This window comes from Lutra lutra, chromosome 1, assembly GCF_902655055.1.
Source record: "Lutra lutra chromosome 1, mLutLut1.2, whole genome shotgun sequence".
NCBI lineage: Eukaryota > Metazoa > Chordata > Mammalia > Carnivora > Mustelidae > Lutra > Lutra lutra.
The window spans coordinates 59,688,958-59,705,495 of NC_062278.1; the positions used below are offsets into that span (position 1 = coordinate 59,688,958).

The 16,538-nt window shown below is 40.8% G+C and overlaps 1 protein-coding gene across 22 annotated transcripts in view; it reads left to right on the top strand.

Annotated features, from left to right (window-relative positions):
• The window catches only part of PHLDB2 (pleckstrin homology like domain family B member 2), a 219,602-nt gene that overhangs the window by 93,334 nt on the left and 109,730 nt on the right, over window positions 1-16,538 (top strand). For all 22 annotated transcript variants that reach the window (XM_047724468.1, XM_047724331.1, XM_047724355.1 and 19 more), the window contains exon 2: window positions 9,904-10,015. In XM_047724468.1, the coding sequence (XP_047580424.1) occupies window positions 9,952-10,015 (64 nt within the window). In that variant the 5' untranslated portion in view covers window positions 9,904-9,951. The remainder of the gene's footprint in view (window positions 1-9,903; window positions 10,016-16,538) is intronic.

Consider the following 16,538-nt stretch of genomic DNA (forward strand, 5'->3'; position numbering starts at 1 on the left):
CTGGCAATAGCAGGTTTAAGCAAACATGGACACCTATTCCAGGTGTCTGTTGCTATCTAATAAGCCACCCCAAAACTCAATGACTTAAAACAATGACAACATGTACGTGGCTCACACATCTGCAATTTAGGTAAAGCTCAGAGGAGAGTCCTTGTTTCTGCCCTGCTCAGCACTCAGCATTGGCTGTGGTGGCTTGGAGGCCAGGATGGGGAATTATATGAAATCTTGTCCACTCCCCGGTCTGAGAGTCAATGCTGGCTGTCAGCAGGGTCCTCAGTGAGGACAGTAGTCTGGAACACCTTCACATCTCAACTCTATGTAATCTTTCCCCTTCCTTTGGTTCAATGCACAAGCACCCCAAAGGGCCAGGCAGGAGTTGTTTTGCCTGTTAGGATTCAGCCACTGAAAGCACATCATATCACTTCCACTGCAGCTCCCCCATATCCAAGAGAAGAAGTTGTGGAGCCCCATCTCCTGAGGAAGGACTGTCAGTGCCACGCCACAAGAATGTCACATTGTATGTGTGTTTATGTGACCATCCGTAGAACACAATCTGCCACACCACCTAGAGATGTGCCAGTGACCTGTCATAGGAAAGTAATTCAGGACAATCAAATTCCCTTTCAAGCAAATATAGCTTGAGAACAATTTAGAGAATAAAATAGCTGCTGCAGATTAATCCGGAAGAACATAACAAAGAAAGAGGAGGAGGGGCATGAGGAAGCATGTGTTCACTGAAGTTATGGGGTTATAGAAACCAGGAGTAGGAACCCACTTTTATACATATTCCCAAAAGGGCACGGTAACAAACACGTAATAGGTGCTCAGATATGTCATAGGAAGTAATATGTCAATGACGAGAAAGAGGGAACCCAAAGCGGGGGGGTAAGTTTGGAGGGGGAAAGATGAGATTCTATTAGAAATATGTTGAGTTTGAGGTTCCAGTGATTGCTCCCCACTGAGATGTCTGGCAAGCAGTTGGTGAAGAGGGTCTGTGGTCCAGAGAAGAGAAAAGAGTTGGAGGAAGGGCTCAGAAAGCCACGGACAAGGTGAAGCTTTGGCAGGATGAGGCTGTCGAGAAGGAAGAGGTAGCGGAAGACCAATGACTCATGGGCAAGCAAAATAACGTGTGCTTGATTCTGTAGGTTCAGAGTCTGAACACCTGGATTTAACATCTGTAATACAGGCTTCACTACTTAACTAACTGTGTATTTTCTTAGATTTAGCTACTTAATCTCTCTGTACCTCGGTGTCCTGTTATGACATTGTTACAATAATAAAACTTACACCATAGGGTTATGGATTAAATGATATAATGCCTGCAAAGTACTTGGGACAGAGCTTAGCACATATGAAGCAATTAATGCATACTAATTTTTAAAAAAATTTAATTTTTTATTTGAGAGAGAGAATGAGTGGTGGGGAAGGGCAGAGGGAGAGAGAGAGAGAGAAGCAGACTCCCTGCTGAGCAGGGACCCCCCCCCCCCCACCAACTCGGGACTCAATCCCAGGACACCAGGATCATGACCTGAGCACAAGGCAGATGTTTCACAGACTGAGCCACCCAGGTGCCCATCAGGGCATACTAATTTTAATAACTATTGTTATTTTTTTAACATCTGATGTTTAGGAATGAGCACAGGAAGAGCCAGAGAATAATACTCAGGATAAAGGCCTTAGAAACCCTTATATAACAGTCTTGATAAATGTTCAGAGGAAAAAATTGTCTCCTTTCCAAAGTGGTTCCAGGACAATCTCTCTTAGGTGAGACGCAGTTACAGTTACATGCATTGCCAAGTTGCCACACATCAGAGCTGCTGATTTTGTTAATGAAAAGGGGTGAACGGTGAGTTGTATTTTCCATAACAACATTTCACAAAGTTTGTGCTTTTGGGGGAGGCAGAATGATGTGTTGTATCAAAAAAAAAAAAAAAAAGATATGTTCTATACTCAATTTTGAGAAATGCTGGATTAAACAAACTTAAATAGATGTTTCCTTTAATGCATCTGCTACCATGAGCCATGGCTTGCTAAGAAGAGGCTATCAAAGAGCATTGTTTTCCAGCCTCTTATAAGTTTTTTAAGGGATCATTCTGCTAGCGCTATGTGTATAACACAACTTCTCAACGCTAGTCAAGGAAGAATCTCTTGAGAAATTTCCTAAGAAAAAAAGTACATATTATTGGGGCATCTGGATGGCACAATAAATTAAACATCCAACTCTTGGTTTTGGCTCAGATCTTGATCTCAGAGTCGTGAGATGGAGCCCTGCACTGGGCTTAAGTTTCAGTGCAGAGTCTGCTTAAAACTTTCTCTCTCTCTCCCTCTATCCTTCCCACTTATGAGCATGCACTCTCTCGCTAAAATAAATTTAAAAATCTTTTTAAAAATTTTTAAAAGAATAAATTTTACTGGATCCACCTCTACAGATTCTGATTAGAAAGTCTGGGCTGGTATTAAGGAAATCTGTATTTTTTAAAGTTCCATGGGGTGGCCTTGTCTACAGGCAACTAGGAAGAGGAATTTTGCCCTTCCCATAATCCATAATCCCTCCCTTTCCTTCCAACCTGTTCTGAGAAAAAATGGCTCCCACAAAAAAAGGTAGCAAAAAAAAAAAAATAGTGGGTGTTAGGAGGTGTTATTCTGCCACCAAGTAGATGAGATAATAGAATATCAACATTCAAAAATACTTTCACTGAGGTGGCTTTGAAAAGTATGGATCCCAGGCACTCAAGGAAATCTAGAATTTGCTATAAAAACCTGGGAGCTTTCCCCATGATCATTGACACTGGCTCAAGCAATTGTCTGGACCCAAAAAATAAGGAATATCCAATAACATATCTGGGTAAATTAACGAGGACAAAGATTCTTCAAACAAACACAGCTTTATGGTTACCTATGTACCTGTTATGCTTTCAAAAGCCTTTAGATAATTAATGAAAGCTAATGATTTGATGTCAGAAAAATATAATTATGGAAACGTAGCTGTATGCTCTACATGTAAAGAAATTTGAATTATCATTCCATGGGATTAGTGGTGATCTAACAGATTTCCAAGAATTGCCAACAGAACTTTGAAACGAAGTCAGATTCAAATATTTTGTTTTGTTTTTTTAACTTGCCTAGAACTCATATCTAACACAGTAGGAACAACTGTATTCTCTGTGGGTCTATTTCAAATTTAATCTAAGAACAGTCTCCTTACCTGAGATTTACCTGGAAACCAATCAGACCTGAGAATACACAACCTAAGAGATGTATTATTAAATCTAACCTAAGAGAGATTGTCCTAGAACCATTTTGGAAAGAACACAATTTTTTCCTGTGAACATTGCATCAAGGAAGAATTCAGCAAAGAGTGAATGGCTTACTCTATATCTACTTTTACAGCCTGCTTTAAAACTTTTATGGGAAAAATAAAAGAAGATAAAAGCATGGATCACTTCCACGCTTCTCTCTACACACTAAAGCAACTGTTCATTTTATATGTCCGGCAGGATGGGTTTTGGTTGTGGTCAGTTCTGGCCTTTTCCAACACCCCTGGCACTGAGGGGATGGGAGTGAGGGTGAATTAGTCTATGAAAGGCAGCCTACACTACAATTTTCCAGACTGGGGGAGAAAAAAACCTAAAAAGATAAAACCACTAAATGCAACACATGGTCCTAGTTTAGCTCCGACAAAGAATACTGTTGGGACAAGCAATTAAACTTGAAAGGAGTTTGTAAATTCAATGCTGGTGTCAATGATAATTTCTTGATTTTGATCCTGATATCATGAGTCTCTAACGAATGTCCTTGTTTGATGGGTTATGTGATGGGCACCATGTTCAAAACTTAATACAAATGGTTCCAGGAAAAATCAGCAAAAATACCCTTTGTGTTCTTGCAGCTTTTCTGAAGCTTGAAGTTATTCTAAAACTAGCAAAACTAAAATTGGCACTAATGAATTAACATTTATTTTGTTGTTTGTGTTAGTTTATTGTTGATTGTCCCAGGTTCTCTGATTTTCTCAGGTTCTCTGAGTAAACTATCATATCATCTGAAAATAGTTTCACTCCTTTTCCCATTCCTGTACCTCCTATTGTTCTTCCCTTTTAAATTGTACTGGCTAAGACCTCTAGAACAATGTTCAGCAGTAGTGGTAGAGATAGTAAGATCAGTAGACATAGTAAGTATTCTTGACTCTTTCCTAATCTCAGTGGAAGTGTCTCTAGTATTTCCTCATTATGTACAATGATGATTTTAGGACTGAGGTATTCTGTTTAGGAAATATGCTTCGAAACTTATTTTCTTGAGTGTTTTTTTTTTTAAAGATTTTATTTATTTATTTGACAGACAGATCACAAGTAGGCAGAGAGGCAGGCAGAGAGAAAGGAAGGGAAGCAGGCTCCCCGCTGAGCAGAGAGCCCGATGTGGGGCTCGATCCCAGGACCCTGGGATCATGACCTGAGCCGAAGGCAGCGGCTTTAACCCACTGAGCCACCCAGGTGCCCCTTCTTGAGTGTTTTTATCAGGAAGTTTTGTCAAAAGCTTTTTTTTTATATATATACAGGGGATGATCACATACTTATTCCTCTTACATCTACTGATTTGCTGTTTATATTACTAGATTTCCTAATACTAAATCATCCTTGCATTCATGAAATAAACCTCACTTGGTCATAGTATATTTTCTTAATGTGGTGTTGGATATTGTTTTCAAATACTTAATCCATATTTTTTGCATTGACATTGGATAATTGCTTGCAAAAGTATTTACATATTAGAGTCATGTTCCTCCACTGTTCTTAGCAGAGCAGTCTCCATGAGAGGGAGCTTGGTGACAACAGAAAGGTTATTGAAGGGACACCTGGGTGTCTCAGTCAGTTAAGCATCTGCCTTCAGCTCAGGTCATGATCCTGGGGTCTTGGGATTGAGCCCCACATTGGGCTCCCTGCTCAGTGGGAAGCCTGCTTTTCCTTCTCTTTCCACTGCTTCCTTACTTGTGCTCTCTCACTTACTCTCTCTTTCTCTCTCTCTCTCTCTCTGTTAAATAAAGAAATAAAATATGTATTTTTTAGAAGAAAGGTTGTGGGAGGTGGAGGCAATGGAGAGATGGAGAGACCCTTCTTCGGAGTCCCATAGACCTTTTGAAGTTTGCTGATTCCCTCCGCTGACTGACTTTGTGACCTTGGAAAAGTTCATCCTTCTCTTCTACCTTCTATTCTCTCATGTATCAGATGACAAACCCACCCCCAATAAATTAGGTGAGGACTACATGATGTCTGTGAAAACTTCAGCACGATGTCTGGCGCAGTGGCAGCCCACATAAGCATTGAGATATTTTATCATAAGTATTTTTCTCCTGCTGCTTCTCACATTATAAAGAAAGCAGTGCTGGAATATATGTGAAGAAATACCATAGTTTCCTCAGGAGACACTCAGGGTCCCCGTTTCAATGGTTCCCAGCATTTTGCTGTGATTGCCGAGCACAGAAGAGATTGAACTAGATGAGTATGTTTTGTCTGCTTTTCCAGTTACCCTATTCTACACTAGAGCTCTGTATGTGAATAGTTAAGACTTGAGGAGTGCCAAGTGGGGATAGGAGGGAGGACAGTGAAAGGAGTGGAAAAACAAGATACAATTTCTTCAGCCCTTACCCCATGCCAAGAACTACTTTAGCTATATCAGCAGTAAAATCGGTGAGGAAAGTTGAGAGGTAGCATCAAGATCTCAAAACCTGAGAGAAGCATCTTGAAAGGCAAGTAGGAAGGAGCACTGTTTCCCTCTCTAACAGTTGAGATTAGCTTCTGTTCTTTTCTTCTCACTCACAACCTCTCAGAGTAGAGGGGAATGGAGAGACACATTCTCTGTTGGCTCCTTTATCTCTCAGCGTTCCACACCTCAGGAAACCTCTCGGTCCAACGTAGCGGTCCAGCTCCTAAGACTCCTGAGTGCGAACGAGGTTAGGACAGACCTAATTTATGGATGTGTTTATTCTACAACTCTTCCTTACTGACACATTTATTTTACAACGCTTGGTGTGGATGGCAGAAATGAAAACGCTGTCTACTACTCTCAGATTAATGGAGTGCTCCCACAAGGTGCTGTGGGAGCACCAGGGGAGAAGAGGTTGGCCTAAAGTCATTTGTGCTGAACCTAGAAAGTTGAAGCTGAGTGGAATGGCAAGTCTTGTGGGAAACAGCATAGAACAGGGATTTTAAAAAGAGGCTCCAGACTGACACAGACCTAGATACATATAAATATAGATAGATATAGATATAGATAAAGATATAGATACAGATATAGAAATAGATATAGATATATTAAGACCTTTTATTTTTTTAATAATTTTTTTTTATGTGACAGACAGAGATCACAAGTAGGCAGAGAGGCAGGCAGAGAGAGAGAGGGAGAAGCTGGCTCCTTGCTGAGCAGAGAGACTGATATGGGACTCGATTCCAGGACCCTGAGATCATGACCTGAGCTGAAGGCAGAGGCTTAACCCACTGAGCCACCCACGCATCCCTCTAGGTCTATATATTTTGTCTCTGTTTCTTTCTTGCTATTAACCTTGAACAAGTTCCTTACATTTTTCTGAACTTTAATTGTATTGTCTGCAAAATAAGGGAAAAGTATCTAATATATATGTGTGTTTGTGGCAAAGATTAAAAGAGATAATGTAAGTGAAACCCTTAGCACGATGCTTGGCTTGTGAATCCTCAAACGTAATGGCTATTATTATCATTATCTGGTCTTCAGAGGTGTTCCTTAGCTCCTGCTTCTGTCCATAGTCCTTTCCTAAGACCCAGAGCTTCTTTTTTTTTTTGTAAACAAATTACTGAGATTTAATTCCTATACCATACAATTCATCCATTTAAAGTATAGACTTCAATGGTTTTTTAAATGTGTTCATAGAAGGTTCCACAATCTAATTTTAAAACATTTCCATTAACCCCAAAAAGAAACATTATACCCATTATCAGTCACTTCCTATCCCTCCCCCACCTTTTCCCCAGAGCCAGCTCCAGGCAACCACCAGTCTACTTTCTGTCTTTATAGACTTGCCTGTTCTGGACATTCTATACAAATAGAATCTTATATAAGATGTGGTCTTTTGTGACTGGATTTTTTCACTCAGCATAATATTTCCAAGGTTTGTCTGTGTTGGAGCATCCTTTCCTTTTTACTACCAAGTAATATCCCGTTATACAGATCTACCACATTTCATTTATCCATTTACCTATTGGAGGACATATGGGTTGTTTCTGCTTTTTGTCTCTTATGAATAATAGTGATACAGACATTGGTATGCAAGTCATGTGTGAATATATGTTTTCATTTCTTTTGGGTATACACTTATAAGTAGAATTGTTGGAATTTATGGCAGCTCCATGTTTAATCATTTGAGGAACTGCCACATTGTTTTCCAAAGTGGCATTTTGTTTTTCCAGAAGCTCCTTGCATGTATCCTGTCCAACACTTGTTGTTATCTGTCTTTTCATTAAAGCTACCCCCATGGGTGGAAAGTGGTATCCCATTGTGGTATTGACATGTTTTTCCCTAATGATTAATGATGTTCAGCATCTTTTCATCTGCTTAGTGGCTATTTGTATATCTTTTCTGGAGAAATTCAGATCCTGTGACCATTTTGATTTTTAAGAATCCTTTGACATTCCAGATTACATGTTCCTTATCAGATGTATGATTTGCAAATATTCTCTACCATTCTGTGGGTTGTCTTTTCCCTTTCTTGATGGCATTATTTGTGGCACAAAGTTTTTCAAGCTTCTTTTTTTTTTTAAATATTTTATTTATTTGACAGAGAGAGATCACAACTAGGCAGAGAGGCAGGCAGAGAGAGAGGAGGAAGCAGGCTCCCTGCGGAGCAGAGAGCCCGATGCGGGGCTAGATCCCAGGACCCCAGGATCATGACCCGAGCTGAAGGTAGAGGTCCCAACCCACTGAGCCACCCAGATGCCCCCAAGCTTCTTTTTAATATAACTTTGGAAGACTATGTTTCAGCATTTATCTCCCATGAAAATGTTCAAGCTGATGGACTCTCCATGGGAGACTTGGTCTTGTACTTCCCTGATAATCATGAGGCCCTCATCATGTAAAAATGCTCAACTTTTAATGCTTCTGGCCATGGTCATTGATCTATGTAGGCATTGTCCTCATCACCTTTCCTCTATGAACTCTGTTGAAAGGAGGAGCACTTCTTCTAGTCAAGGCCAATCCTCCAGCTGGGTTCTTGACACAGTCCTCACTCTTTCTCCCACAACCTTGCTCATCACTTCATCTCCCTCCCTTCTAGATCTTTACCATTTCCCTCTTTATCTTCTCTCAACATATGAGCCAACTTAACTTGACTATTTTGAGAAGAAGCAAAGCTTCTCATGATCTGACCCTCCAAATTTCCACCTCTAGCCATGATCTCTACCCTGCACTTTGCCTGGATGCTTTACTGACATATTGACAAATCATACTGACATACTGACAAATCAGCACATCCAAAATTGAATTCCCTTCCTCACTCTACATCTGCTCCACTTCCAGTATTTCCATTCTTAGATAATGGCATCATCGCCATCTATCAGCTACCAAAATCACACCATACTCTCCCCATACCTTTCTTCCAGTACCAATAAATCATCTTGAGTTATCTTGTGCTGATAATATATCTATATCTATCTCTATGCCTATGCCTGTTTCTAGATCTATATGTATATCACAGTCTGAACCTTGTTATCTTAAACAAATACCCTACTTTAGTTTCTTAATGTCTCTTCCTAGAAATATTGCATAGACCTCTAACTGGTCTTTCTGCCTCTAGTTCTTAAAATCCATCCTCCTTAACATACCAAGAATAATTTAAATAAAACCTGATACTCTTTCAGCATCTTAATGGTAGCTGAGGGCTGTTTCCTTACAAGGTAACATGCATTACTGACTTTTAATAACTCTTTTATTTGTCCTAAGCCTTAGGTCTCTCATCTGTGAAATGGGAATGATAATACTTAGTCTTAGAGCCACTGTGAAAATTAGATGAGAAATATTTGGCAAAGTAGGTGCACAATAAATTGGATCCCTTACATGATGGTGGGACCACATCACCTCCCGGGGCACCTCTGAGTCTGCAGAGAAAATTGGACTCATCAGAGTTGAGAAAGACATGACTTAAAGTCAAGAGCTCCTTGGGGAGCTCTTAAGAACAAAGACATTGGTTCCCTTCTCTATAATATGAGATTTTGTAAAAGTTAAAAGAAATAATAAAGACTAAGTACCTAACAGGATGGTTGGCAAAGCATGGGATGAAAAATAGAAAATAAGAAACAATAAAACCCAAGCTGGGACAACTATGTTGAGAAACTGACTGTTCTGTCTAAATATTGGCCATACTTGTTTGCTGGCATCTGTTTTTTTAAATCTGTAACAATTCTACCCAAAGGTGTGTGTGTGTGTGTGTGTGTGTGTGTGTTTCTTAAGGATTTTATTTATTTATTTGAGAGAGACTGAGAGTGAGAGAGAGAGAGAGAGAGAGCTCGCATAAGCAGGGGGAGGGGCAGAGGGAGGAGGAGAAACAGACTTCCTGCTGAACAGGGAACCTGATGGGGGCTCTGTCCCAGGACCCTGAGATCATGACCTGAGCTGAAGGCAGACACCTAATCAACTGACCAACTGAGCCACCCAGGCGCCCTCCCTCATCCCCCCAGTGCCAAAGTGTGCTGTTGCTGGTGATGGGGTTTAAATCTGCCATTCTAAAGGGTAGCTTGCAGTGGGATTAGAAGATGATCCAGGATGTCTGTTTTTCAAATTCAACAGCCACTCATGTTCCCCATATGTTAGCTCTGCTGACCTTCAGTTTTCAGAGGTCGCCTTGGCTTCCCAGTCATGGTACTTTTCTTTTCTCACTGAGTACAGGCTGGCATCGATCCCAGTTTCTCTTCTGAGATTCAGCAGAAGTTCCTGATGGAGGAAGGCAATACCCAGAGAGAGGAGCCCGAGCAGGAGGGAGCTGACAAAGTGGCTACCGGTAAGAACTCTCAGTGTGCATGTCATTGGTGGAGATTGTCGATAAATATTCACCAGTACCTACTCTCCGTCATACCTACTGGGAATGATCTGGCATTTTCCAGCATAAATTCAAGAGTCCAGCAAGCAAGAGAAAAATCTCTGGTGGCTGGCAATCCTTGCCTAGAGCTTCAGCCCTGTGCTTACTTACCTCACTGAAGACATGTTGAGGTCTGTTTAGACCAGAGGTTAGAATGACAAGCGGGCCAAAGCAGCTGGTGTGGATAGGTCTTTTTCAGTGACTCCTCGGTCATTCAAAAATTAAAGCCCACACAGAAAAGGCTGAGACGGGATGCACAGAGAAAGGTGTCCCGTCTTTTAGGCTCTCTTAGAGGAGCAGCGGATTTTGCTGCCTCCTTCCAGGAGGGCAGAGGTCCCATGCAGCCATTCCCAATCACAGGGCTGGTAGTGGCCGTTGAAATCTTTGTAATGTAGTCCCCCACATTCAAAACAGAATGAAGGGACTCACAAAATGTCTGTTTTCCTCATTATTTTTGATTCTGCCTCAGATGATCAAGTCATGGGCAGGGACAGGGAAGGGGCTACCGAGGGATATGCTGGAGACCAGGTGTCAGTTAACCTCACTAGTGTTTCCCTACCATGAGCTGATTATGTCTGCACTGCCAAGTGCTCTTCTGTGAAGGGAGGGTGATTTCATGTTAGATTTAATTTTTCATTGACTCATTCTGCAAAGTTCTAGACATAGGAGGTAAAATAGAAAGTTTCTGTATCAGTCTAGGTTCTCCAAAGAAACACAATCTCTCTCTGTATATATACACATATATACATATATATGGGTGGGGTGGGGAGAGATTGATGGATTGATTTCACAGAATTGTCACCTACTGTTGTGAAGCTTAGCAGGTCTGAGGTCTGTAGGGCTGGTCACAGGCTGGAAATCCAGGCAGCGTTTCTGTGCTATAGGCTTGAGGAGAATTTCTTCTTCCTTGGGAAACCTCAATCTTTGCTCTTAAATTCTCTATGATTGTATGAGACCTAATCACATTATAGAGGACAATTGCTTTACTCAAAGTCTACTGATTTAAATGTTAATCATAGCCAAAAAAAAAAAAAAAATCTTCATAGCAACATCTAGACTGGTGTTTGACCAAATAACCTGGCCGTAGCAAAGCTGGCACAAAATTAACCATCACTGCCTTCTTACTTGACCAAGGCCAGGGATAAAGTTAAGAAAAGCTTTCTGGAAAGTGTGTTTCCTGAACTATTGCTGCTTATTAAGAAAGAATGAGTATGACGCATGCAAAAAGCCACAAATAGTGTACTGAGATTGAAAGCAGCCCTCCCTGCAGGCAGGGGGGTAGGAAATGGTAAGCTACCCACTAGGAAAATAACCTGACCTAACCAAATGGTTTGTTTTCTGTTTAGTTGCTTAATGCGAAGCTGAGGGTTCTGGATTTATTTTAGCCTAATGTCTTGATGGAGTCACTGAGGAATTCTTAAGCACTGAGGTGATGAGATTAGATTTTCAGCATTCAATGCCAGTTCATGCTGTTTTCAGTAAGTACATTATGTGTCTACCATGTCTGAAATACTAGGGGAAGCCCGGGTCGTGAAATGGTGACACACGTGGAGGAGTCCCTGATTTCAAAGCTTAGGATTCTAGTGGGGACCTAGGGGGGAAAAAGGACAAATGAAATAATTATGAATTTTAGTTGAGTGCTCTTGAGACTGGAGGCTTGATTTGGAAGCTTACGATTCCAATGTCTGCCTACACCTGTCCCACTGGGCCATCATGTTCCTGTCCTAAGTGCAAACTTCAAATACTGAGTAATCCTTCAGCAATAGCCCCATAACCTCATCCCTTCTCCTGCCCAAATTCACAGGGTCTTGGATTTGATACTTTCTCTCTTTCTGAACTGTGGATCTTAGCTCTTCCTTTAGACTCTTCCCATCTTCCACTGCCGTGGGTGAGCCTTGCCAACCACACACCACTGTCTCTCTAGCTTCAGGTCCAATGAAATCATATCTTCTCTACACCTGGGCTTGCTCCTGGGCTCCTTCTCTAGGAGTGAAGTTAAGAATACCAGGCGATCAATGAAGGCAAAGGGAATGGAGAAAAGAGATCTACTGACAGACATTTAAGAGGTAAAGATGATATGGTTTGGCAATGGATTAGTAACAGGGGTTGGGGAAATAAGACTGAAGACATTTTCCAGACTGGGGGGATTGGATGACTGAATGTAAGGGGTGACTTTTCATTTAATTATGGGCTATAAAAAGGAGGAGGGTTGAGGGATGTACGTGGAATAAGAAAATGATGATTTGGGGACACCGGGTCTGCTGTGCCCAAGGGACTCCCTGTAAAGGTGTACAGTATGTGATCACCACCTTCCTTCCTGTGTACCCCTCAACCCTCTTCTTTCTCGTACTAAGGACTGTGACAGCTGGAATAGAAAAAGAGAGGTTGGTATTTCCAATAGAATCAAAGCATTCAACTATTTATGGAGTCCTAGAGAATTTAACCTGAAATGCTAATAGCTCATTAGAGCTAAAACTTTCTTTAGAGATCTAATTATCAATGAGTTCTTAATTAGGGGTTATGTTGCTTTCCATCCATATGGATCCTTCAAAATTGACTGTGTAAGGCATTTTCCACCTGGATAGTCACTTTGATGAACTTCACGAGCCAGATGGGATGGGGGAGAAAACTAGCGTGTGTAATAGGAAAACAATAAATCACATCAGGGTTTGTCTTGATGACATTGCCTATCAGTGTTAATAGACAAGAGGAATGGGGAGCACTTAGGTGATTTCCCCCCACCATCATTCCTGCTGTTGGGGATCCTCAAACTTTATCCAGGCTTTTTTTGTAGAGGAAACAGAGGAAGAGCTACTGTTCTGCCAGCAGGCTTGGGATAGGGGGAGAGAAATGTCCCCTTTGAAAGTATCTACCTTTGCCTTCTTGACTGGCAAATTCATTTCAATGTATGTAAGTTTTCTCTTGTACTGTACTGGGTTGATAAGACTTTTATAAAATGAACTATAATAAACTTACTAGAGACACAATATATTCATCGACTCATGTTCAAGTTCTGGAGATTCTTATGTTGATCTTATAAATACAAGACCAGGATCAGGAATCAACCTCTTGAACAATCAGAGAAAGACCTTTTAAATAGAGTTTCTTTTGGTTCCTGTTTGAGAAAGAGCAGAGGAATACCATCTTCTTAGGCATAACTGTAATTCATATAAACTTGGTTCTTGGCAAAAGCCAGAAATTCAAATGACTCTAGAAGAACTGTATTAGTCATAAACATGGCTATCTGCATCTCAGAACTAAATGCCTCAAACAACCACATACAACTTCCTGAGTACTGACACAAAATCTCTGGCCAGCGTTGAGTTCTAAACACAAATGTTTTCGTTAGTTCTCTTAACAACCCCCCCTGAGAGAAACAGTGCAATTATCCCCATAATGTGAAACATTACAAAAAAGATCAAGTGAGTAGCCCCAAGCCTCCGGTGACACAACTGGTTCCCTGGAATATTAAATCATTGAATTTCCAGTCCAACACTTGGCCAAACAGCCCAAAGGTACCTGTTCCATGCTTATTTCTGTGAGCCTCTTATGATCTGTAACTATGGAATCATCCTAACACGAGGAAAAGAATGGCAGTCAGGAGTGGACAGAGCCATTCGGTATCTTGACTGGGCCTTTAGTGAATATGAGACTGCGCAGCCTTGACTTGGATTGACAGCTTTGCTTAACATGTGAGGAAAGAGAATCATATGGCTTTACTGGAGTCTTCAAACTATGTGGCTGGAGCTCATCTTTCTCTTTCATCCCAGCCCCATATAATCAGCATCCACTTCCTACACAGCCGCCAGCTCTTCCTGTATTTGTCCAGCGAGGAGGAGCCAGTGCAAGTTTAGAGCAAGGAAATGACCTAATTAAAATGGTATTAGACATGAAATCTAAAATTTTAAGCCCTATTCTTCCCCTCCCCCCATAGCTGGCCCCAACTCCCCCGTGTCGTCTCTCATGCTTCCATCCGTGTGGGATGCCCTGCTTCTCTAGTCTGCATGGGCTTCTTTGTTAACGCTCTCTCTTCTGTCTAGAAGGGACCTTTCTCCATAGAAAGATCACATGCGTGTCTTCCTTGATAGACTCACTGGGCAGAGAGAAACCCTTCCCTGAACACACTTGTATCACTTTTTTACAGTATGTTTTATTGTATGTTACCATGTTACAGTTCCCTGCTTGGCAGTAAACTCCTTATCTAGAGCCACATAATAAATGATTTATTTTAGCTCTATCTTCCACTCATCCAGGCATATCATGTGGAACACAGTAGATGCTTAGTAAATTTGCCTTCGTGTTTAACATTCCTCATGTGCTGAATCCCAGCTGCTGCTCTGAGTTGGCAGAAGTCTCTAGAGCAGCGAGGTATGTCTAGATCCAACACATCAACCTGAGCCCTTATCCCTATCCAACAGGCTCCAGAGAATTATGCTATATCCTGTCCTATCATATTACATAGCATACCGTAGCCTAGCATGTCATGAGGGAATTTGAAGTCAAGGAATGAGATAACTGGTGACATGGTGAGAGTCAGATGAAAGGGAACACAAAGGGGAGAGGCAGATAGGCTAAGCTCCCTGCATTACGCAGGAGCGGCGTTCATGGGGGTACTGCTGTTCTCTGTGATGGGCAGATAAGCTACAAAGAAAACTCAAGGTTGCCATGCAGGAAAAGTCGACCAATTCAGGCTCTTTGAGTGATTAGAAAAATGGGCCTGATAAACACTGCTGGGATAGGTTAATCTAAAGTCTCTCTCTCTCTCTCTCTCTCTCTCACACATACACACACACACACACATGTACACACACATCCCCATCATCCTTTTCTTGCCTGATTCCAGTACAAACTCACAGACAAGGTTGGGGACAGGGCTGAAAGAGAACATCTGATGCAGAAATTAATCAGATGGCACGTGTATTTAGATTACTCTCATAATCAGAGAAGCAATCTTAATAGTTTGAACATAAAGCCATACACAGGGATAAATTCCCACCTTAGCTTTGGTTAATTTTATGGCATTAATTTGAAGAGCCAATGTGTTGTGTATACTTCATATATTTAAAAACATATTTGAGAACATAGAGTAAAGTCCAAATATCGAGTAAGGTTATTGGAATAAAAATACATCAAAGATGTAAAAAAAAAAAGTAGTAGGAAATAAAATCTTTATTTCCATGATACAATCATTTAATGACTTTGAGCTTCCTGGCAACCAGGATACAAAGGAAAACATGGGTTTACATAGTTCTCCTTAACGACGAATGCAAATCTACTGTGAAAATAGATGAAATACCTTTTCTAAGAAATGAAAGAACATCGACTTTTTAAGAGAGAGAAAATGTATCCTAGTACTAAATTCTAAAATGAGTTTATGGTGGGGAACTTGACTTACATAGGATAGTACAAAAGAAAGGCTTGATGTCATTGACAACAGTTCCACAAGAGAAGGTAAATTGGGTTGGAAATTTCTCTTTTGGTCAGGACTTTATGCTGAGTGGAATACACCAGACACAGAAAGAAAAAAACCTGCATTATCTCACTTATATGTGGAATCTACAAAGAGTTGATTACAGAGAAGCAGAGAGCAGAAAGGAGATAACCAGAGACAGGGAGCTGGGGAACATGGGGAGATGTTGGTCAAAGAGTATGGAGTTAAAGTTAAAGTATAAATAAGTCTGGAGATCGAAGGTGTAGCAGGCTGACTATAGTTAATAATATTGTATTGAATACTGGACAGTTGATAAAAGGGTAGATTTCTGGTGTTCTTACCCCCTCACAAATAAGGTAGCTATGTGAGAAGATGTGTTTGTTAGTTTGCCTGTAATAATCCTTTCACTATCTGTATGACCATCAAATAATCATGTTATATACCTTAAATATAAAGCACTTTTATTTTTTAAAAAGGAAAAAAGCCCTACACTTTCAAATGCTCCCTGTGTGCTAGCTGTCTCCTGTCAAAAGCATGGTGCCCTTATCACATTCATTCATTAATATATGGGTTGGGTGAGGGGCACCTGGGTGGCTCTGTGGGTTAAAATATGGGTTGGGTGTTATTAGTCTCATTTTTTCAGGAAAGAAATTTGTTTCTCAATAAAAGTAAATAACACATTCCAACAGGGCTGAGTCAGGGTTTAAACCCAGGTCTGTCTGACTCCCAAATCAGTGATCTTTCCACTGCCCTCTGCAAATAAAAACGTCTTGGTTCTTTATATAGGCATGTTATTAAAGAGAACATCAGTACAAATAATTGGACTGGGCTTGAGGATGGCCCAAGTTAATAGCTACAAACATGTGTTAAGCTATCACTACAGAGAGATGAAGAGATGTGCAGATTCAGGACACGAGTTAATCAAGTCCAACTGGTCTTTGTTAATGAGAGGGTACCATAGCAAAATTAAGTCCAAATGGAATGATCCATAAGTAACTTATAATATAACTTTGT